A 23,221-nucleotide genomic window follows, 5' to 3' on the forward strand; every position below is an offset into this window, starting at 1 on the left:
TACCTATGAAAACAGCACTGTAAAATAAAATTCTACCCAATTAAAAGTCTCTCTCATTCTGAGGAGCGCTCTTATCTGAGATAGCCAATGAGCATTTTGATGACCTTGATGACTCCTCTGCTTGTCAGCCTGTTACATGAATTGAGTATAATGTGGTGTGATTTTCAATAGCTCCTCTATATCAAAGTTAATTATGGATCTAATCCTTTTGTAAATAGAATAATCGTGGCTAAAGCTGAAGGTAATCAACTGTTTCACTCACTTTCTCTAGTTGCGATAAACTCCTTGACTAAATGACACGGCTGGTTGTTTTGTTATGACCCACAGGACCCCCCGTCACTCAGCGTTTGTCCCCGTAAGGAGTATAGACAGGAGGTTGGGAGAATGCTTGTTATTCCCTGCCAGACCACTGGAGATCCAGCCCCTAGTATAACCTGGAGCAAGGTGAGAACACTCCAACAGGCCCAACAGCAAATGACTGTACTCTACTGACTTCTTCAGTCAACATGTGAATACGATAGTATGAACTGTGGACAAACCCTGAGGCAGAAATTGCTATTATTTAACACACACCTGCAAGCAAGCACCCCTCTCCCGACAAACAGAGACAAACAAACACTTCACTGTTTGCAGATTGCCCTTCATCAGCAATCAGCCCAGCTTGTGTGTCTGATCTCTCTATCCTCCTTGTCTGTAGGTTGGACCTGCCCTTCACTTTCAGTTGAACCTGCCCTTCACTTTCAGTACTCTGTAGTCTGATCGCTCTGTCCTCCCTGTCTGTAGGTTGGACCTGCCACACGCACTCAGTACTCTGTAGTCTGATCTCTCTGTCCTCCCTGTCTGTAGGTTGGAAATGCCACACACTCTCAGTACTCTGTAGTCTGATCTCTCTGTCCTCCCTGTCTGTAGGTTGGACCTGCCACACGCTCACAGTACTCTGTAGCAGCTAACGGCTCCCTGCTGCTGCTTCCTCTCAGTAAAGACCACCAGGGGGAGTGGGTGTGCAGCGTTACAAACCGCGTGGCCACTGTCAAAGCCAGCACTCTGATCTCAGTGCTGGGTGAGTGGAACAGACTGACTGACTTACTCATCTTTATTAATGTAGCTACTATGTAAAGTGTTCATTACCAATGTTCTCTCTGTTTTTCAGCACTGAGCAAATTTCAGGTTTGCTGAGTGCAAACTTGAACTTTGTAAAGATTCTTTGCAACTTCCAGCGCACGTTTACTGCTTTAAGTTACAGTTTTAACAGTGGCCAAGTAGGCTACTGTGGCTATTTGATCATAATGTAGGCCTACCATGAAAAACTATGGAGAAAATGCATCCCATAACATTTTAACATGGAAATAGCTGTTCTATCATGCAGCCAATGTCTGGTGTTCAATGTAGGCCTACATTCCATGAGACTCTTGGGAAAAACATGCAGGGCTTGACATTACCCTGTTTATCCGCTTGTCCGTTTAGACCTACGAGGTGACTGAACATGTTGTTGTATTGTTTGATGAAAGAAACCACTTTACAAAATAATATGCATTATTATTTCCATACCATTGTTACAAGAAGCAGACAAATTATGCTACTCTCTGCTTATTGGCTACTTAGCTTATTCAAGCCCGTCTCAAAATACAACACTTCCCCTTTAAGACAAAAAAAGCTCTTTACCTGACTCGCTTTTCCAAAGATGTCTAGGAATGTGCACGTTTTTTGGTCTTGCAGGAAGCAATCACTCCCCTATTGCTGACTACAAATGATCTATAACTGGGCTATTAACTCACTAACTGGTAAAGGATATGAACAAAATGTGGCTACATGCAGCTCTCGCTTTGATCTCAAAACAAGTGCATCTACTCAAGACCACTCATGCTGTAAACACAGTCCAGTTCAAAGTAAATGGCACAGATCCATATAAAGTCAATGGTCTATTTGCATACAGGTCTACTACGGGCTGAGTCGTGCATGTTAGTGCAATGGAATCATACTCCGATGCAAAATCTCTTGCATAGTTTGTTTTGTTTCATGATGTTGCATTAAAGTGTCTAATATTGCGTTGATTTGTCCACAATTGCCACAGCAAAGGGAAACGTTGATAGTGTTAACTAACAGGGAAAACTCTAGAACAGTGGTCACCAACCTTTTCTGAGTCAAAATGCAAGCCGGGGATCTACCACTTAGATATGTTTTTTGCATGACTTAAAAAACTCAGGCCTATGCAACATTGACCTAATTAAAAACAGTACTGTAGAAATGAGGTTTGTGCAGTAAGCTATAAACCCAATACATTATCACTGCATATTGGCTTTGCTGGAATTGCCCTGCCAATACATTGTTGTTCTGGCCATTTAAAAAAAAAACATTGAAATTTGAGGTAGACTATATGATCATAAATCAAATTGTATTAGTCACATGCGCCAAATACAACAGATGTAGACCATACAGTGAAATGCTTACTTACAAGCCCCTAACAATGCAGTTTAAAAGATGCAAATAAGAAATTAAAGTAACAAGAAGTTAAAGAGCAGCAGTAAAATAACAATAGCGAGACTATTTACAGGGGGTACCAGTACAGAGTCAATGTGCGGGGGCACAGGTTAGTCGAGGTAATTGAGGTAATATGTACATGTAGGTAGAGTTATTAAAGAGGAGGGGGGGGTGCAAATAGTCTGGGTATCCATTTGATTAGATATTCAGGAGTCTTATGACTTGGCGCTCTGGTACCGTTTTCCGTGCGGGAGAAGAGAAAACAGTCTATGACTAGGGTGGCTGGAGTCTTTGACAATTTCTAGGGCCTTCCTCTGACTTGGCCCCAGTGATGTACTGGGCTGTACGCACTACCCTCTGTTGTGGCTTGCGGTCGGAGGTCGAGCAGTTGCCATACCAGGAAGTGATGCAACCAGTCAGGGTGCTCTCGTAGAACCTTTTGAGGATCTCGTAGAACCTTTTGAGAATCTGAGTATCCATGCCAAATCTTTTCAGTCTTCTGAGGGGGAATAGGTTTTGTAGTGCACTCTTCACAACTGTCTTGGTGTGCTTGGACCATGTTAGTTTGTTGTTGATGTGGACACCAAGGAACTTGAAGCTCTCAACCTGCTCCACGACAGCCCCGTCAATGAGAATGGGGACGGGGACGGGCTTGGTCCTCCTTTTCCTGTAGTCCACAATCTACTCCTTTGTCTTGATCATGTTAGGGGGAGAGGTTGTTGTCCTGACTATTGTGGTCTGCTTAAAACATGTTAGTATTACAGACTCGGACAAGGAGAGGTTGAAAATGTCAGTGAAGACTCTTGCCAGTTGGCCAGCGCAAGCTCGCAGTACACGTCCTGGTAATCCGGCTGGCACTGCGGCCTTGTGAATTTTGACCTGTTTATAGGTCTTACTCACATCTGCTGCGGAGAGCGTGATCACACATTTGTCCAGAACAGCTGGTGCTCTCATGCATGTTTCAGTGTTATTTGCGTTATTTGCGCTTCATAGGTTAGCGCGTCTGGTAGGCTCATGTCACTGAGCAGCTCTCGGCTTTGCTTCCCTTTGTAGTCTGTAATTGTTGCAAGCCCTGCCACATCCGACGAGCATCGGAGCCGGTGAAGTACAATTCGATCTTAGTCCTGTATTGACACTTTGCCTGTTTGATGTTTCGTCGGAGGGCACAGCGGGATTTCTTATAAGCTTCCGGATTAGAGTCCCGCTCCTTGAATGCGGCAGCTCTAGCCTTTAGCTCAGTGCGGATGTTGCCTGTAATACATGGCTTCTGGTTGGGGTATTTACGTATGGTTGCTGTGGGGACTACGTCATCGCTGCACTTATTTATGAAGCCAATGACTGTTGTGGTGTACTCCTCAATGCCATATGAAGAATCCCGTAACATGTTCCAGTCTGATAGCAAAACAGTCCTGTCGCTTAGCATCTGCTTCATCTGACCACTTTTCTACACACCGATTAATAGATCCATTATTGTATTACTTGTGAGGCATAGCTGAGTGAGCATACATTTAAATAATTTGCTTTTTATTTTTATTTTACTGCGCTGATGGTGCCTGCATCCGATGGTCAGTCTCAGCGGAGGGAGAGAGCAGCAGACTGAGGGTCTGCCTCTCAACCTCCCTCCGCTCTCCCTTTCCTCCACTGACACTGACCAAAAAGGGACACCGTCTTCCAGCTGATGGCAAAACCACATTATTTCTGCCTCATGCACAAATTCATGCTGTTACTCCTATGAACAGAGAAAGTGAAATATTATTGATATTAAAAAATACCCAAGCCGGTAATAATAACAACAACGCAAGCCTATAGATACACTTTCCTACTCATTCATTACTGCTGCAGTGCTTGTTGCAGCGCTGAGTGGAAATAGGAAGAACAAGTATTTTATGGCTTATAAAAGTGTTGAATACAAAGTGTTGACAGTGCTGAGTAAGAACTTAAACATGAACTCACTCATAAGAACAGCATCTCTTTGCTGTATTCATTGACAGTTTCTCTCTAGTCATGGTTTTAAACGTTTTAAGTCTCACAGTATCATCTTTGCTGTAGTTTTTTTCTTTTATGCCTGCTACGTTTCTGCAGACACTGTAATCTGAGCCATCCGATTGGACAGCGGTAGGCCTACTAGGTGCACTTGATTTACTCTCCGGGCCCACTGGGTAGACAGAGTTTGTACCTTCAGACACTTGAAATGATTAAAAATGGCAACAATTCACCTACCTGGCACGCAGGGCAGCTGAATCAGGTGCACCTATCGCCAACAGCATGAGACGGAAAACAAACAAAAAATAGGAACAGAAGGCGTTATCGTTGTTTTTTTATACAGAAATGTTTGGCGATCGACTAGGAATGCCTTGGAGATTGACTACTGCTCTAGAAAGTTGAGTGAAGTTCAATCTCGTGCTTCTCTCTGTGGGTTGATATTTATTCTGCATGGCAGTCCCCGGGGAGCTGCGCAGTAGTCTGCGAACATTGTTCATGACGTTATGTAACCGCATCAGTATGTTACGAATCAATGGAAAATAATGACGCAACGCTCATACTATCACTATTCTTCCCCTTCTTACTTCTCGCTCCCTCTTTCTCTTCTCCTCCTCTGTCTGTCAGGCACCAGTCCCCATGCTGCCACTCTGGTGTCTGTCACTCCAGGGGCGAAGCAGGCCAATGTCTCCTGGGAACCAGGCTTTGATGGGGGATACACCCAGAAATTCACAGTCTGGTGAGTCATCTACTCTTCTAGTCTATGTTCTGTCTCCCTCTCCGTGGCCTTGTGCTGTGTAACCATATTAGCAACATGTTAATATATTGCATTGAACGTCAGTGGAGGACAGCGCATCATCAGCGGCAGCAGAGGTAAACGGTCACAAACGGAGAAACAGACAAAATGTCCTGACTGGGACAGAACACAGAAACCCACCAGTAATTACTGATGCCAGATGGAGCAGTTTGAAAGACAAACCAGTATACCACCAGTAACTAACATTGCCCCATCTGTCACGCCCTGACCTTAGTATTCTTTGTTTTCTTTATTATTTTGGTTAGGTCAGGGTGTGACATGGGTGATATGTGTGTTTTTGTCTTATTCCTGGGTGTTCCCCCTGTCTAGGTTTTTTTTGTAGATTTATGGGGTTGTTTTCATCTAGGTGTTTATGCTGGTCTATGGTTGCCTAGATTGGTTCTCAATTAGAGGCAGGTGTTTATCGTTGTCTCTGATTGGGAACCATAATTAGGCAGCCATCTTCTTAGGGTATTTCTTGGGTTATTGTCTATGTTATGTTGCACGTTAGCACATTGTTTATATAGCGGTCACGTTCGTCTTATTCGTTCTGTTGTTTTTTGTTCTTTGTGTTCTTCGTGTTCTTCATTAAATAAAAAATAATGTATTCTAACCACGCTGCGCTTTGGTCTACTCCATACGACGATCGTGACAGAATATCCCAACAACAATGGACCAAGCAGCGTGGTAACGGACAGTAGCAGCAATCAAAGGACTTCTGGACTTGGGAGGAGATTCTGGACGGCAAAGGACCCTGGGCACAGTCAGGGGAATATCGCCGTCCCAAAGCAGAGCTGGAGGCAGTGAAAGCAGAGAAGCACCGGTATGAGGAGGCCGCGCGGCTGGAAGCCCGAGTGGCAGCCCCAAAAATGTATTGGTAGAGGGCATGCGGGGAGTGTGGCGAGTCAGGTAGGAGACCTGCGCCAGCTCCCCGCGCTTACCATGGAGAGAGAGGGCGTTGTACCGGGCAGGCACCGTGTTATGCGGTGGAGAATGTATTCTAACCATGCTGCGCTTTGGTCTACTCCATACGATGATTGTGACAGTGTCCCCGCTGCGTGTGCATAGCCTGGTGCGGTACATTCCAACTCCTCGTATCGGCCGGGCTAGAGTGGGCATTGAGCCAGATGCCATGAAGCCGACTCTACGCATCTGGTCTTCAATGCGTCTCCTCGGGCTGGCATACAGTGGGGCAAAAAAGTATTTCGTCAGCCACCAATTGTGCAAGTTCTCCCACTTAAAAAGATGAGAGGCCTGTAATTGTCATCATAGGTACACTTCAACTATGACAGACAAAATTAGAAAAATAATCCAGAAAATCACATTGTATGATTTTTAATGAATTTAGTTGCAAATTATGGTGGAAAATGAGTATTTGGTCACCTGCAAACAAGCAAGATTTCTGACTCTCATAGACCTGTAACTTCTTCTTTAAGAGGCTCCTCTGTCCTCCACTCGTTACCTGTATTAATGGCACCTGTTTGAACTTGTAATCAGTATAAAAGACACCTGTCCACAACCTCAAACAGTCACACTCCAAACTCCACTATGGCCAAGACCAAAGAGCTGTCAAAGGACAACAGAAACAAAATTGTAGACCTGCACCAGGCTGGGAAGACTGAATCTGCAAAAGGTAAGCAGCTTGGTTTGAAGAAATCAACTGTGGGAGCAATTATTAGGAAATGGAAGACATACAAGACCACTGATAATCTCCATCGATCTGGGGCTCCACGCAAGATCTCACCCCGTGGGGTCAAAATGATCACAAGAACGGTGAGCAAAAATCCCAGAACCACACTGGGGGACCTATTGAATGACCTGCAGAGAGCTGGGACCAAAGTAACAAAGCCTACCATCAGTAACATACTACGCCGCCAGGGACTCAAATCCTGCAGTGCCAGACGTGTCCCCCTGCTTAAGCCAGTACATGTCCAGGCCCGTCTGAAGTTTGCTAGAGAGCATTTGGATGATCCAGAAGAAGATTGGGAGAATGTAATATGGTCAGATGAAACCAAAATATAACTTTTTGATAAAAACTCAACTCGTTGTGTTTGGAGGACAAAGAATGCTGAGTTGCATCAAAAGAACACCATACCTACTGTGAAGCATGGGGGTGGAAACATCATGCTTTGGGGCTGTTTTTCTGCAAAGGGACCAGGACGACTGATCCGTGTAAAGGAAAGAATGAATGGGGCCATGTATCGTGTGATTTTGAGTGAAAACCTCCTTCCATCAGAAAGGGCATTGAAGATGAAACGTGGCTGGGTCTTTCAGCATGACAATGATCCCAAACACACCGCCCGGGCAATGAAGGAGTGGCTTCGTAAGAAGCATTTCAAGGTCCTGGAGTGGCCTAGCCAGTCTCCAGATCTCAACCCCATAGAAAATCTTTGGAGGGAGTTGAAAGTCCGTGTTGCCCAGCAACAGCCCCAAAACATCACTGCTCTAGAGGAGATCTGCATGGAGGAATGGGCCAAAAAACCTACAACAGTGTGTGAAAACCTTGTGAAGACTTACAGAAAACGTTTGACCTCTGTCATTGCCAACAAAGGGTATATAACAAAGTATTGAGATAAACTTTTGTTATTGACCAAATACTTATTTTCCACCATAATTTGCAAATAAATTCATAAAAAAATCCTACAATGTGATTTTCTGGATTTCTTTTTCTCATTTTGTCTGTCATAGTTGAAGTGTACCTATGATGAAAATTACAGGCCTCTCTCTCATCTTTTTAAGTGGGAGAACTTGCACAATTGATGGCTGACTAAATACTTTTTTTGCCCCACTGTACATGGCACCAGCATTACGCATGGTGTCCACCGGTTCGCCTGCACAGCCCAGTGTGGGCTATTCCACCTCGCCGCACTGGCCTGGCTATGGGGAGCATTCAACCAGGTAAGGTTGGCCAGGCTCGGTGCTCCAGATCTCCAGTGCGCCTTCTCGGTCCGGTCTATCCGGTGCCATCTCCACGCACCAGCCCTCCGGTGGCATCCCCCTGCACCGGGCTTCCTGTGTGACGCCAGAGCCCTGTTCTCCCTGTTCCTCCTCCCCGCACTCGCCCTGAGGTGTGTGTCCTCAGACCTGGTACCACCCGTGCCGGCACCACGCACCAGGCCTACAGTGCGCCTCGTCTGTCCTGAGCTGCTAGAGTCTCCCGTCTGTCCTGAGCTGCTAGAGTCTCCCGTCTGTCCTGAGCTGCTAGAGTCTCCCGTCTGTCCTGAGCTGCTCGAGTCTCCCGTCTGTCCTGAGCTGCTCGAGTCTCCCGTCTGTCCTGAGCTGCTCGAGTCTCCCGTCTGTCCTGGGGCTGTCAGCCCCCTCCCGTCTGGCCAGAGCCGTCAGCCAGCCAGGAGCTGCCAGAGCCGTCAGCCAGCCAGGAGCTGCCAGAGCCGTCAGCCAGCCAGGAGCTGCCAGAGCCGTCAGCCAGCCAGGAGTTACTCTTCAGTCCTGAGCTGCCCTTCAGTCCGGAGCTGCCCCTCAGTCCAGTGGGGTCCTTTAGTAGGGTTCCCAGTCCTAGGTTGGCGGCGAGGGTCGCCGTTCCTAGGAGGCCACAAAAGCGGACTAAGACTATGGTGGAGTGGGGTCCACGTCCAGCACCCGAGCCGCCGCCGTGAAAGAGGCCCACCCGGATCCTCCCCTTTAGATTAGGTTTTTGCGGCCGGAGTCCGCACCTTTGTGGGGGGGTTCGGTCACGCCCTGACCTTAGTATTCTTTGTTTTCTTTATTATTTTGGTTAGGTCAGGGTGTGACATGGGTGATATCTGTGTTTTTGTCTTATTCTAGGGTGTTTATCCTGTCTAGGGTTTTTTGTAGATTTATGGGGTTGTTTTCATCTAGGTGTTTATGTTGGTCTATGGTTGCCTAGATTGGTTCTCAATTAGAGGCAGGTGTTTTGTTGTCTCTGATTGGGAACCATATTTAGGCAGCCATCTTCTTTGGGTATTTCTTGGGTTATTGTCTATGTTATGTTGCACGGTAGCACATTGTTTATATAGCGGTCACGTTCGTCTTATTCGTTTTGTTGTTTTTGTTTAAGTGTTCTTCATGTTCTTCATTAAAGAAAGAAGAATGTATTCTAACCACACTGCGCTTTGGTCTACTCCATACGATGATCGTGACAGAATAACCCAACAACAATGGACCAAGCAGCGTGGTAACGGACAGCAGCAGCAATTAAAGGACTTCTGGACGGCTAATTGACCCTGGGCACATCTAGGGGAATATCGCCGTCCCAAAGCATGGCTGGAGGCACCGAAAGCAGAGAGGCACCGTTATGAGGAGGCAGCACAGCGGCGCGGCTGGAAGCCCGAGTGGCAGCCCCAAAAATGTATTGGGGGAGGGCACACGGGGAGTGTGGCGAAGTCAGGGAGGAGACCTGCGCCAGCTCCCCGCGCTTACCATGGAGAGAGAGGGCGTTGTACCAGGCAGGCACCATGTTATGCGGTGGAGAATGTATTCTAACCATGCTGCGCTTTGGTCTACTCCATACGATGATTGTGACATCATCTCTTGAAAATAATGCTATTGTGTAGAATCTCTACGTTATCGTATGCATAGAATATGCGCACACACTCTCTATCAATTCAATTTTCAATTCAAGGCACTTTATTGGCATGGGAAACATATGTTAACATTGCCAAAGCAAGTGAAGTAGATAATATACAAAAGTGAAATAAACAATAAAAATGAACAGTAAATATTCCACTCACAGAAGTTCCAAAAGAATAATGACACTTCAAATGTCATGTGTATATATACAGTGTTGTAATGATGTGCAAATGGTTAAAGTACAAAAGGGAAAATAAATAAACATATATAGGTTGTATTCACAATGGTGTTTGTTCTTCACTGGTTGCCCTTTTCTTGTGACAAATATTGCTGCTGTGATGGCATACTGTGGTATTTCACCCAGTAGATATGGGAGTTTATCAAAATTGTGTTTGTTTTCTTTCTATCTCTGTCTCTCTCTCCTTTCTCTCCATTCACTCTCCTCTTCTTTCTGCAGGTTGAAGCAGATGTCTGTTGGTGACAGTGGGGAGAAACAGGAGTGGCTCTCTGTGCCTGTTCCCTCCTCCTCTGGCTCCAGTCTGCAGGTGACAGGGCTGGTCCCTGCCACAGAGTACCAGTTCAGTGTCCTGCCACACAACAAAGTGGGCACTGGGCCTTTCAGCGAAATCGCCACCACCCGAACTCTGAGTCAGTACCCGTTGTGTTGAAGTGTCTTCTGTTTACAATGTCTCTTTTAGAGCCTGAATGACATTGTCTACTCCAAGGCTGCATGCTTGAACATTATTCTCCAAATTATAGTTCCTACGTGGTCTATTTTTAAGTGTGTTCTGTCTTACGCCTTCAGATCCACTCCCAAGGAGAGCGAAACTAGAGCCACCCACATCGCTGTCAGCCAATCAGAGCTTGGCAGGTATAGTCCTGCAGTGGTCCCCCTATTCTCAGTTCCTGCCCATCACTGGATTTGTCCTCCAATCGCGCACTGAGCAAGGGGAGTGGTTCAATCTGGACGAGGACATCGGTGCCAATAGGAGTGTGATGATCGTTCCAGGTCTGCGCAAGGTAACCGCCAGTCCCTGTTCGTCACTCCCTCAGAGACCAGTCAGCAGACATCAGTCTTAAAGACTCTTATCTCCGTTAGACACCACAGTGGTATTTAAATTAGGAAGCCTCTCTCAGGCTTATCATATGACAGCGATCATCTTTCTTCCTCCTTTCAATCTATGTCCTTTCTCCCCTCTCTGTCTGCCTCCTCTGTCCCTCTCTCCCTCTCTTCCCTACATCTGAATTCAGATGAGCCTGATTAGCATTGCAGGCGTGATCCTATGTTGACAAAGTCTGGTTTCATCCCCCCGTCCCTCCGTCCTCCCCTGTGTGTGTAGGACTGTGTGTACGAGCTGCGGCTGCTGTCCCGGCGAGGGGAGTTGCTGAGCGAGCCCAGTCCATCAGTCAACGTCTCCACCATGGGTCAGTGTTTCAGGCTGGGGAGCCAGGCAGAACCAGCCTCTGTAACATTACCACAGGCCCATTACAGAATTAGGACAGCCCTTTGGAGAATACTGGTCTTTTTAAGAGTCTGAGTTATGAAACATTGCAGCTAATAACGTATTTAGAATTTGACCATATCTGGCTTTTTAAACATATTCATATTTCACCATGGGACTTATTGACGACGGATATATCAGCGATAGTGTCATGCTTTTATCATACTGCGTATTGGACAAGCTGCCCTAGTGTATTTACTGTAAGGAATGCATTGTTAACATTTGGCTGTGGTAGAATTCTGTGTTATGGATGCTGATGTTGCGGTCATGTCACAGGGATGGATATGTACCCTGCCACTTCCCGCTTCCTGGAGTTTGTTCCCGAGCCGCTATTGGCTGGAGTGATGGGCGGCGTGGGCTTCCTGTGTTTGGCCCTCATCCTGGTCCTGGGGACCGTGTGTATCTTCAGTCACAAGAGAGACCAGCGACGCAGAAAGATGACAGATGGTGAAACATGATCACTTACTGATCACATGCACTATGAACACCATCATACAGCATGTAGATGACTTCCAAAATATTATTACACTTTCCTAAACCATAGTTCAGTGCATAGACACATCGCCATGCTTGTCAACCCCATTCCCCTTTCATTGTATAATAAGTTAATTTAGTTTACATTGCTAGCTAATTAGGGTCATTCCTCATTAATGTGGCTGATTAATGTGAGTGTAATTAACTTTGAGCCACGGCCCATTGCTGTGGCTCCGGCCATTTTTGTCTGCTTTGATTGGGCTCATATTATTGGGCTTGATTTAGTTTTTTTCATTTTTTTCTTTTCCATGGTGACTGTGTCATTGTGAATCATCATCCCCCCTTCAGATCTCCCTCCTGCCATCTATAAAAGCCCCCCCTCAACGTAAGTATCCTTCCTCCATAATATCATTAATTGTTCTCCTTCTCGCCATTTTGTTTTAATTGCTGTAGGGTGATTTTTCTTCTGACCTTTAGGAGATTTTAATTTTACCATACCCTGGATCGCCTTTGTCTTAATGTATTTTTTTTTCAAGACTGATATCTTCAAGACAGCTTAAGAAGTCTTCATGACTCGCTATAGATACATTTTCATTTTCTCAAAGACATGTCTTAAGATGACTCAAGATGTCTTCACAAAACATCTCAAGACATGGTGATTGCTCAGTAAAATGGCCCTCTCTCTTTCCCTTCCTTCCTTCCTTCCTTCCTTCCTTCCTTCCTTCCTTCCTTCCTTCCTTCCTTCCTTCCTTCCTTCCTTCCTTCCTTCCTTCCTTCCTTCCTTCCTTCCTTCCTTCCTTCCTTCCTTCCTTCCTTCCTTCCTTCCTTCCTTCCTTCCTTCCTTCCTTCCTTTAAACCCCTTCTCTCTCTCTTGTAGCAGGTCGCTTGCTAGCAGTCCAGACAGTGTGCTGAAGCAGAAGCTCCTCCCTCCCCACTGCCACCCCCACCCCCACTATCCCGGTTCCCACTCCTCCTGCTCCTCCTCCCAGTCAGACCACTCCTCCTTTGGCAGAGACAGCCACAGTGAATACAAGGACCAGCGCCAGCAGCTGCTTTCCTGCCCCCCACCACCTCCTCACTATGCTGCCCACCACCATCACCACCTCCCCAGGATAGGCTCTTCCCCCAATTCCCCTCTAGAGTTTATCTCTAGAGGTCCAGACGGTCGCTTCATTGTGCTGCCCTACGACCAGGCCTCCGCCCCCTCCTCCAACACCATGAGATCCCTGAGGAAAGACTTCCCACAATCCACTGGGGTCCAGAGGTCAGTGTCCCTTCGCTCTGAGACGAGAGTGGGGAGGGAGCCGCCTTTCGTCCTCTCAGTGGACCTACCCCCATGTAGTGGAACTGACCCCAACCCCACGACCAGGGTCCGGGCCATGGCCAAACACCTCTCCCTCCACGGACGCTTCTACCTGGATGAGGAGCAGGACAGTGGTGCTGGACATCCAGACAAGAGTAGTCTCTACTCAGACAGTAACTCAGACATGTCCCCCCAGCCAAGCCTGGAGGAAAGCAATCCAGGATACCCATCCCTAAAGCGGGCTGTCCAGCCAGCCACTGCCAGCACCCTGGTCCTGCAGATGGAGCATGAGAAGGAGACCGGCAACCTGAGCAGGTGTCTGAAGCTTGCCCGGGAGAGAGAGGAGCTGGAGAGAGAGCTACGGAAGTACACACTTGATAGTAACGCTACTTTAGACGGGAAGAGAGAGGGACCAGGCAGCGACGAGGTGAGGTGGAGAGAGTTTGAAGAGTGCGATCCAATATGGAAACCTCAGGACAACACTTCACCACACAGTCACCCCCATCATCTCAGTCGCCCCCAGGTCAACAGGGGGTGCTCAAGCATGGCCAAAGGCCCTTCACCCCCGTCCTATATTCACTGGGAGGCCAGCCCTCTCACTTCAGCCACCAGCCTTGTCCCAGCACATCAGACCCCCTCTGAGAGGACGGCGGTCCTCCACTGTGACCCTCCACTCACCCAGTGTCCCTCTCTGTCACCTGTCACACAACACCCATTCAGGTCAGAGATACCTGAGTGTCACTCTAAGAGGAGGGTGAGCCAACAGCCACTAGACAGGCAGGAAGGGATGGAGACTGCAAGGGTCAAGACACACACAGGGCTTTGTGATGAAACTCGCATATCAACAGAGCTGAAGAGAGGTGACTTGGAGTCACATGAATGGAACGGCAAGAGCAATCAATGTAATGTCAGCATTTCACACAAGTCTAAGCCAGATGTCTCTGTCAACAAAGTGCCTGGTTCATGGAGAGTGGAATTAGCAAGGTCACAGCCATGTGAAGAGTCATCTCTACACACATCGGTTGATCTCTCAGAATGTGTAGAAATGACTGTGGATGAACCAGAGGATGAAGGCTCAGTGGATCCTCCTACAAATCCCATAAGGCACCAGAGACATGCCCATCAGGTAAACAATGAGTCCCCATTGGCTGAGAAAGACCACAGAGGACCACAGACCATGAAAGGCCACAGAGCCCATCCATTGGCCCACAGGAATAGCCCAGTGCCTAGGGAGGAGCGGGAGAAGTGGCACAGGAGGTCATCTCGGAGCAGAAGCCCAGCTACCATTCAGCCTCCTAGGCCGGCGCTCAGGAAGGCTATCAGTCTAGGAGGCTTTCAGAACAGGAACGGCGACAACCACCAACGCAGCCAGAGTCTAGACTCCAGGAGACAATCCCTGGGTAACTTCCTGACGCCTGATGCCTGGGTCGACTCTCTCAGCCAGGAGAACTGCTCCTCTCCCTTCTCCTTCCGCCCAGACTCTGTCTTCTTTGAACCCGAAAACTCCTTAGCTCCTGAGACCCCCACTCACACAGAGGCCCCCCTTGCTTCTCTGCCTCCCCCTCCCCCGCCACCTCCCCCCCAGGACACCCGACCTCCCAGCAGGGCCCCACAGCAGCTCTGTGAAGCATATGGGGGTGATATGCACATCCAAACCGTAAGAAGACCGGTGCTGGAGAGACAGACGCAGCTCCCCCCAACCCCTCCTTCAGTGCCTTCCAGCCCCAGTCATCCCCCCACGACCCCAGGAAGAAGGCTTCCATCTTCCCAGACGCCTACAGGTGGCCCATCACCTACCAGGAGGCCTTGAGGTCGGTGCAGCACATGGAGGCCAGGAAGAATACATCTCTCCCCAGGGACCACAGGGAGCACCCCAGACCCCCAGACTGTAGAGGCAGAACCACGGCTCCCTCCCTGCTCAGGGGTTACAGCTGGCCTGCACCTCACCATACCCCTCAGCCACCCCAGGAGGAGGAGAAGAAGCAGGAGGAGGTAGTAGTGGAGGAGGAAAAGGAGGAGAGGTATGGGGGACATGAGGTGGAGATTGGGAGGTATCATCGGGGAGTGCCAGACTTGGGGGGGAGTTACAGTAGCTATGCCAGCCAGAGCAGTGGCAGGGGGAGTCTGGAGCCTCCAAACGGGCGATTGTCCATCTGCCTCTCCCCAACCCTCATCAGCTCTCCTGAGTCCACTGAGGAGATGCAGGGAAACACAGTGGAGTCACACCTACAGGACATGGAGACATTGAAAAGGTGAGTCTGTCCCTTGAGCGAGTATGCACCTGAGTCACCCTTTATTTAGTATCTCTAATGCTCTCTTTCTACATTGTCCCTTTGACATTGAGCAACATGCAACATAATGAATAGCTGATGAGAGAAAATCTTCAACTTTAGCCATTGCAAACTTTCCGCTTGTGCGTGTGTTTCTTCAGGAGAAAGGCCTCAGTGGATGAGAATTATGAGTGGGATTCAGCTGATGTGTCCATTCAGCTGGGAGATCAAGACCTTGAAGGCAGAGGTATGAGAGCTATAATGTTCTTTTAAGACTGGCATGCCCTGTCTGAGCGAAATATGTTCAGAACGGAGTTTAATAACACTAGCTCTGTTGCTTAAGAACAGGCATGTCAAAATCATTTTGCCCTCGGGGCCACATTCTGTCTTCGCCGAGGCTTCATGGCAAATTGGGTATATTGCCTTGTCAAGATCTGAAAAAAAATATGATTTCTATCCAATCTTTTGGGACTTTATGATGGTTCCGGACTTGTCTACACTCTTAGGAGAAAAAAAAGGTGCTATCTAGATCCTAAAAGGGTTATTCTGCTGTCCCCATATTAGAACCCTTTGAATAACCTTTTTTGGTTCCAGGTAGATCCCTTTTGGGTTCCATGTAGAACCCTTTCCACAGATGGTTCTACATGGAAACCAAGAGAGTTCTATCTGGAACCAAAAAGGGTTATCCTATGGGGACAGCCGAAGAAGCCCTTTGGAACCCTGTTTTCTAAGAGTGTAGCTTTAGTTTTGGGGATTGTTAGCGGGCTGAACACGGTGAAGACACTTAGGTCTTTTTTAAAACATAATATCCTTTAGAAATTCTTATACATAGAAATTCTTCAATTTGATTGATTGACAACCCTGCTTTAGATTATTGAAGGATATTTCTAATCCCTATCCAATCTTCTCCTGCTTTAGGCATGTTCTCCTCAGTTAGTCTACTGAAGTCTACTCCCAGCATGCACCATTCCAGGGAGGGCCTCAAAGAGTCGATCCACTTCCAGGGTCATCGCCATGTGACCAGCCGCCACTCAGAACCCGAACCAGAGACTGTGATGTTCTGACAGCCCCATCCATCGTGAAGGTCAGCTCAGAGCTCTCATCTCTGTTATTGTGTGTCTGCACAAGAGCATTGATCTGACTGATTGGCTGTGTTTACCCATGTCTCTCCCACCGTATGTATTTAGCTTTACTCTGTGGCTCTTATTGTGTTGGTGTTCATCTTTTTCTTATCTCTTTGTGTGCATCTGTCAGTCTTCTTCTCCTGTTGCTTTCTACTAATATCTCATTGGAATGTTTGTTTTATTTATACAGACTTCAAACAAGGAGGTGGAAATAGTGTGCCTTCATCGGCAATTCAACATGGATGTACAGTTGTCAAAACTCTCATCCATGGGATAATTCTGACTGACTGGACTGGTGGATGCTCAGGGCTGAGTAAAGTATTGACTGGTGTTGCTCAGAGCTGTACCCACCAAAGAGGACTCTTACCACTGATTCACACAACTTAGTGGTTACATTGATTTCTCTCTGCTACTTCTACGGGATACTTGTACTATGAAACTTGTTACCAAGTAAGTGAAAAGGCAGATACAATCTTGGGTCTTCCTTGCCCGTCATCATGGCACTGTGTGCGAAAATACATCATGCATACTCTTGGACTCACGGAAGAACAAGTTGGAGGCTCTTTTTATTGCTTTGAGAAAAAGCAATCCACCACTTGGGCTGGCACTTTGTTCCACTGCTACAACACTTTCAACTTATGATAGAACTATGACGTATGATTGATTTTTCTGTGAGATGGCGAGAGAGCGTTTGAGAGGGCAGTATGACAGGTCCTTAAAATGAAGGAGGACTGATGGAGAATGTGCCGAAGAAGTAGGCTGCATCATGCCCTTTTCCACGTTGTTTTGTTCCTGGTCGAGTGTGACCGCTTCTGCAGTACAACTATGAGCTCTGCGTAGACGATCAATAATATTACCCAGGAGGTTAACTCACTCGGGTTAATCAGATGTAGCTCTATGAAGAAGAATTGCTTTCTTTTCTACCCATATTCTCAATATGTAGCTAATCGAATCTCTCATTACTCTCTATTTTTAACCTCATTGATGTTGTGCAATGTTTGATCTGTCTAATGATTTTTCTTGTACCCAGAGTGCAGTAGTTTTTTTGTGCGTGACTGAGGAGGGTGAGCGCTTGGCTGGTAATGACCACCTGTTGCTGGGATAAGCGAAGGCCGTTTTTTTTTCACCAACCACGTGTAAAACGAATGTTATTATCATTGCGCGTTATCCGGTGAGATTTTTGTTGCCGTGTCTAATTTGGAGATGGAAACCTAAATGGTATTTTTTCAATAAGTCAATCTCTGAGTCATCCTAGTCAGGGATGGAGATGGGAATTTACAGCTTGTTTGAAGAGTTAATTATGCCCTAGAATGCCTTCCAGCACAACGTCTGGTGATAGAGGAGAGAAAGGAGGGGCGCCGCCGCGGGTGTGAATGCCTTTTGAGCTGTACACACTCTGTTATCAGCTTACAACACCAGATCACCCCACTTACCCTTCATTTGAATTCCATCAAACATTTGTACACAGAAATGACTCCCAGAGAAATGTCAGTTTGTCCACTTTGGGTTTTATATATGTGGTATGGCTCTCAATAGCAATACACTGCCAATATACATGGAATATTTTCTCACACCGATTGTTTCCGAATCCTCAGACTGAATGCACATGCAGTTAGATGAATGACTAGCCTAATCATTACTGTTACTGTGCTTTTGTAAACATGCATTGTTATCGTGCAAGGATAAAGGTGAACTATTTTCAAGGTTTTTGTGCACGTTTGTACTTAAAATATATCCTTTTTTATACAGAAAATGATTCATTGTTTTGTAAGACTAGTGTATTTCTTTGTATGATCTGTGCTTAGTTTGCTGATGATGCGCTGTACAAGGTATCCTTATATAAACACATTTTCCATAGAACTGAAAAATAACTACTTGTTTATGCATGTTTTATTCAGTAAGTCAAAGCCATTAGCTGTCTCTTTTTATAATCCAAATGAGCATTTACTTCTCGAACACATCGGCATGAACAACGAACCTGAAGTCGATGTGTTTACCTGAAATAATGAATTAGTAGCAACATCTTCGACCCCGTCTATCCCTCTTCTATTTCCTTGATATCACTTCTCACTTTTTCATGCAGTTGTGTTTTATTTCTCCCGCAGAAGCATTCCCTTGGTCTCATTAACAGTCAGGAAGAGGACATCATTATGAAGACATTAACAGTGTCCTGATGCAGCAGGTAGCACTTCAGTGGGAGGAATCTCATTTGCATACTCCTATTCTCCTCCTCTTCTCCTCCAATGGGTTTTGAGGAGACAAGGAGAGGGATTTTGAGAATGAGGAGAGAGGAAGCGAGGAGTATGCGATTGAGATTCTTCCCCATATGTTAGGCCCATTTGTCTGAAGGACCTTCGGTACCTTTTCCACTGGAGCATGTTGTTACTCAGCATATTGAACACCTTGTTTATGCACTGACCCATAGAACAATAATGAACAAACAAAGGTAACAACGTTTGAAGTTTATCAGTAGGTGTGACATTTGAGGCCGGATGTTTTATAGAATTCTTTTAAAGAGCCATGCTTTAGACATGAAATTGAACAGAAGAAAAGGCCATGTAAATGATGAAGCAAACAGAGTATTCTTTTAAAAACAAAACTTTTCAGAGAATGTTATTGTCATAGATTCAAGACCAACTCATTCCAGTCTCTTCAAAAATACCCATAATGTTTCAGGTAAAAAGGTTAAAAATACATGATTTAAGATATAGACCAAGAATTCAAATCAAATCAAATTTATTTGTCACATACACATGGTTAGCAGATGTTAATGCGAGTGTAGCGAAATGCTTGTGCTTCCAGTTCCGACAATGCAGTAATAACCAACAAGTAATCTAACTAACAATTCCAAAACTAATATCTTATACACAGTGTAAGGGGATAAAGAATATGTACATAAAGATATGAATGAGTGATGGTGCAGAGCAGCATAGGCAAGATACAGTAGATGGTATCGAGTACAGTATATACATATGAGATGAGTATGTAAACAAAGTGGCATAGTTAAAGTGGCTAGTGATACATGTATTACATAAGGATGCAGTAGATGATAGAGTACAGTATATACGTATACGTATGAGATGAATAATGTAGGGTATGTAAACATTATATTAGGTAGAATTGTGGGTTGACCATGGTCAGTTAAGTATGCTGTTGCCCTGGTGATCGATTGATGTTATGAATACATACGGTCGATTATAAAGCTGTCGCAGTTGAAAAATTAAATCACACACATTTCCACTTCAACTTGCCTGGGTTATATGCTGTTCCTTGTGAAGAAGACACATCGCTTGAAAAAGTACTAGACATACTGTGATGGATGTCAGATGATACTAAATTACGTTTCTCATAGCCTATTTCTTCCCTCTCTCACTTCACACAGCCTATTACAATTGACTGAGGCCTTGAGCCCAGAGAGAAGCACATTGACTTGTGCATTGTTCCTTCATTTGCTGGTCCTCAGTCAGGCTCACAGCACGACGCCATGCTGCATTAGTGAAAGGTGATGAGCATGGTTAAAGAGAGGACCCTGAGTGAAACCCCAGGAGCCAGGGGCAGGCAGACAGGCACACGTGCACACTCCGCAAGGACAAAAGCACACACGTGCACACATGCAGACACGTACGCATGCCTGCAATCTCTCCCTCTCTTTTGTATAAACTCTTCAGCCCTATAGAGAGAGTTCTATTTCAACCTTCAACCCAAAGTGTACTTCCTCTGTTAGTTCCATGTCACTCATGGAGTTGTTTGCCATCCATCCCTTTCAAGTTCAAGTTTCACGTTTTGTTAGTCGTGTGTACGCGATAGTCATGGTATACACCGTCCAAACAAATGCTTGCTGGGCAGGTTCCTTCCCGACAATGCAGCAACAATAAGAATTAATAAAAGATCAGTAGAATAGAATAAACATTTTTAGCATATATATATATATATAATACAGGCACAATTTATAGTCCAAAGTTTACATGTGTATTGGGGAAGTGGGAATTGGGGGCATGTGTTTTAAATGGTGCAGTATTTAACAATCATAATAAGAGTCTGGTAGCAGCAGTTGTGATGTGTGGGTGCATGTGTGTTGAGGTGCGGAGAATCAGAGCAGGTGATCAGTTCAAGTGTTCAGCAGTCTGATGGCTTGTAGATAGAAACTGTCTGGTATTAGACCTCAACTGTTGGTATCAGATCTCATGCTCCGATATCATCTACCCGACGATAAGTCTGTTGAACAGCTCGTGGCTGGATGCTGCCAGATTTCCTCAGGCACCGTTTCGAGTAGATGTCCTGGATGGGTGGTGAACACGATCCCAGTGACGTACTGGGCCATCTTCACCACCCGCTGGAGGCCCTTGCGGACGTGGACGGAGCAATGTCCGTACCAGGTTGTGATGCAACCGCTCAGGACGCTCTTGATGGTGCAGCGGTAGTATTTGGAGAGGAATTTCTTCAGCCGCCCAGGACGTAGATACACTGTTTCACCCTCTTGACAAGAGTGGAGGTGTTGATGGTCCTTGTCAAGTCCTCTGTGATGTGGATGCCGAGGAACTTAAGACTACTGAATCTATACTCCAGTCTCAGGTCCTGTCCCCATGGTTCTCTGCAGCCAGGGATCCTGGAACCCTCTGAATGATTTCCCTTCACTGGCCCTATCTGGGAAGAGCACATCCCTCATTGGCAGATTGTAATTGGTTCAGAAAAAGGCATCCCTGCTTCTATCACTGTGACTTACTCAAAAGCCCTCCAGGTCCCTCTCTCTCGCTTTGTCTTTCCTCTCTCTTGCTCTTTCCTCTCGCTCTGTCCTTTTCCCTTCATGCGCCAATCTATTTTAGTCTCTTTCTCCCCCAGTCCTTCTTTCACGTCCTTCCCTCTCCTTCTGTCTCTCTCTCCCTGTCCCTCTGTGTCACTGTCTCTCTCTCCCTGTCCCTCTGTATCACTGTCTCTCTCTCCCTGTCCCTCTGTGTCACTGTCTCTCTTTCCCTGCAGCATGCCTGGCTGCGCGGAACATTTCCTCACGGCTGAAAGCTTGTCAAGCAGCACCTCTGTCATCGCCTGATCTGCTCACATCGCACATCTCACAGCCACTAGTGAAGTGTCTCTGCCATTAAAGGTCAGCTTGTTGCCATCTGCCACCCACCACCATGCCAGTCTGTTACCTCCTGATTGGACAGGGGAAGGACAGAGAATGGGTCAAAGTGGCTGAAGTGCCCCAGGATGTTTTTTTCTCTGGATGTTAAGGGTCTTTCCTAATGACCCTTAACATCCATAGGAAGTATCCGAGAGGCTATTATCTATAACTATATACTATCTCTCTGTCTTCCTCCAGCCTCTCCTTCTCAAGAATCCCCCCTGCTGTGCCGTTATCCTTCCTCTTTCACCACGACACAACTGCCTCTCTCCCCTCATGTCAACCAGATATTTTCAAACCAATAACAATTTCTCTCCTGCACCCCAACCCCCCCACCCTATCACTCCATTATTACTCTGCTGCATTTCCAATTTTCTCCCATTCCCAGGCTTCTCCCCCAAAGCTCCCCTGTTGCTAGCTTGCGTCAAATTGCTGCAGAGTTGAGACAGACAGGGGTTTTGTTGGGCTCGTCCCAATGCTCCTACACCTAAGAGACTCTTGCTGGGGCCGCCAAGTGCCAATAAACATCAGAGAAACCTTCCCTGTGCCAGCCAATTATCCTCGGCCATTGTTGCCACCGTATGCAGAAGTCGTGCTGCAGTTTGAGTGTGATGGGGTACAGCCATAGGAGGGTGACGGAAAGGGTTGTTATTGATAAGAAGCTTGCCCTTGAGATATGAAAGACTGTGCAGTACCTTTTGCAATGTTGATTGTTGTCCATAGGTCAGATGTTATGTAGTAGGTGAGTTGAATGACCTGGAAGCATTCGTGGTTACACAATCTTACCATCACAATAGCTAACGACACATAGATACGGTAGGGGGTCTACCTTGTGCCTTTTTGTATTTTTTTCATAGTTTCTTGCATGGCTGCTGGAATTACAATATGCTATTAGTAAGGCAATCAAGCAGGTTCCTGTGGCTGTCATCAGAATGCATCGAACTCTCCATTATTAATGAAAACCTCAATGTATATTAATAGTCATGCATGTTAATGGTATGGATTTTACAGTGCCTGAATTGAAAATGGATTAAACATATTTTTCTCTCACCCAAGTGAAAACAAGTTTTTAGACATTTTTGCACATTTATGGAAAACGAAATACCAAAATATCTAATTTACGTACTGTAATTATTCACACCCATAAGTCAATACTTTGTAGAATCACCTTTGGCAGTGATTACAGATGTGAGTCTTTTTGGGTAATTCTCTTAAGAGTTTTCCACACATGGATTGTGCAACACATGCCCATTTATTATTTTCAATAGTATTCTTGCTCTGTCAAATTGATTGTTAATTATTGCTAGACAACCATTTTCAGGTCTTGACGTAGATTTAAGTCAAAACTGTAACTCGGCCACTCAGGAACATTCACTGGCTTCTTGGTAAGTAACCGCAGTGTAGTTTTGGCCTTGTGTTTTGGGTTATTTTCCTGCTGAAAGGTGAATTCATCTCCCAGTGTCTGGTGGAAAGCCGACAACCTGGTTTTCCTCTAGGATTTTGCCTTTGCTTAGCTCCATTCCATAAATTTTTATCCTGAAAAACTCACCAGTCCTTAACAATTAAAAGCATACCCATGACATGATTCAGCCAACGCTATGCTTGAAAATATGGAGAGTGGATTTGT

The 23,221-nt window shown here is 46.0% G+C and overlaps 2 protein-coding genes across 3 annotated transcripts in view; both read left to right on the top strand.

Moving 5' to 3' along the window:
* The window catches only part of LOC135517916 (protein turtle homolog A-like), a 28,325-nt gene extending 13,434 nt beyond the window's left edge, over window positions 1–14,891 (top strand). Inside the window, exons 11-19 of one of the 2 annotated variants that reach the window (XM_064942623.1) lie at window positions 328–444; window positions 910–1,060; window positions 5,086–5,197; window positions 10,260–10,450; window positions 10,608–10,822; window positions 11,143–11,227; window positions 11,581–11,751; window positions 12,127–12,163; window positions 12,656–14,891. In XM_064942623.1, the coding sequence (XP_064798695.1) occupies window positions 328–444; window positions 910–1,060; window positions 5,086–5,197; window positions 10,260–10,450; window positions 10,608–10,822; window positions 11,143–11,227; window positions 11,581–11,751; window positions 12,127–12,163; window positions 12,656–14,891 (3,315 nt within the window). The remainder of the gene's footprint in view (window positions 1–327; window positions 445–909; window positions 1,061–5,085; window positions 5,198–10,259; window positions 10,451–10,607; window positions 10,823–11,142; window positions 11,228–11,580; window positions 11,752–12,126; window positions 12,164–12,655) is intronic. The other variant, XM_064942624.1, reaches the window with a different exon arrangement.
* On the top strand, window positions 14,775–18,346 carry LOC135517917 (uncharacterized). Its single transcript, XM_064942625.1, has 4 exons — window positions 14,775–15,333; window positions 15,513–15,598; window positions 16,270–16,435; window positions 16,666–18,346. Exons 1-3 carry the CDS (start codon window positions 14,906–14,908, stop codon window positions 16,413–16,415), a joined length of 660 nt encoding a protein of 219 aa, XP_064798697.1. The 5' UTR covers window positions 14,775–14,905; the 3' UTR covers window positions 16,416–16,435; window positions 16,666–18,346.
* The last annotated feature ends 4,875 nt before the right edge of the window (window positions 18,347–23,221 follow it).

This window comes from Oncorhynchus masou, chromosome 28, assembly GCF_036934945.1.
Source record: "Oncorhynchus masou masou isolate Uvic2021 chromosome 28, UVic_Omas_1.1, whole genome shotgun sequence".
In the NCBI taxonomy this organism is placed as follows: domain Eukaryota; kingdom Metazoa; phylum Chordata; class Actinopteri; order Salmoniformes; family Salmonidae; genus Oncorhynchus; species Oncorhynchus masou.

Bases quoted from the DNA above. Each gene is read 5' to 3' on its own strand.
- LOC135517917 (XM_064942625.1), top strand. From the start codon at position 14,906: ATGGAGGCCAGGAAGAATACATCTCTCCCCAGGGACCACAGGGAGCAC. The intron at 15,334-15,512 runs GTGAGTCTGTCC...GTGTTTCTTCAG, and splicing joins GACATGGAGACATTGAAAAG to GAGAAAGGCCTCAGTGGATG. The intron at 15,599-16,269 runs GTATGAGAGCTA...CTCCTGCTTTAG, and splicing joins TCAAGACCTTGAAGGCAGAG to GCATGTTCTCCTCAGTTAGT.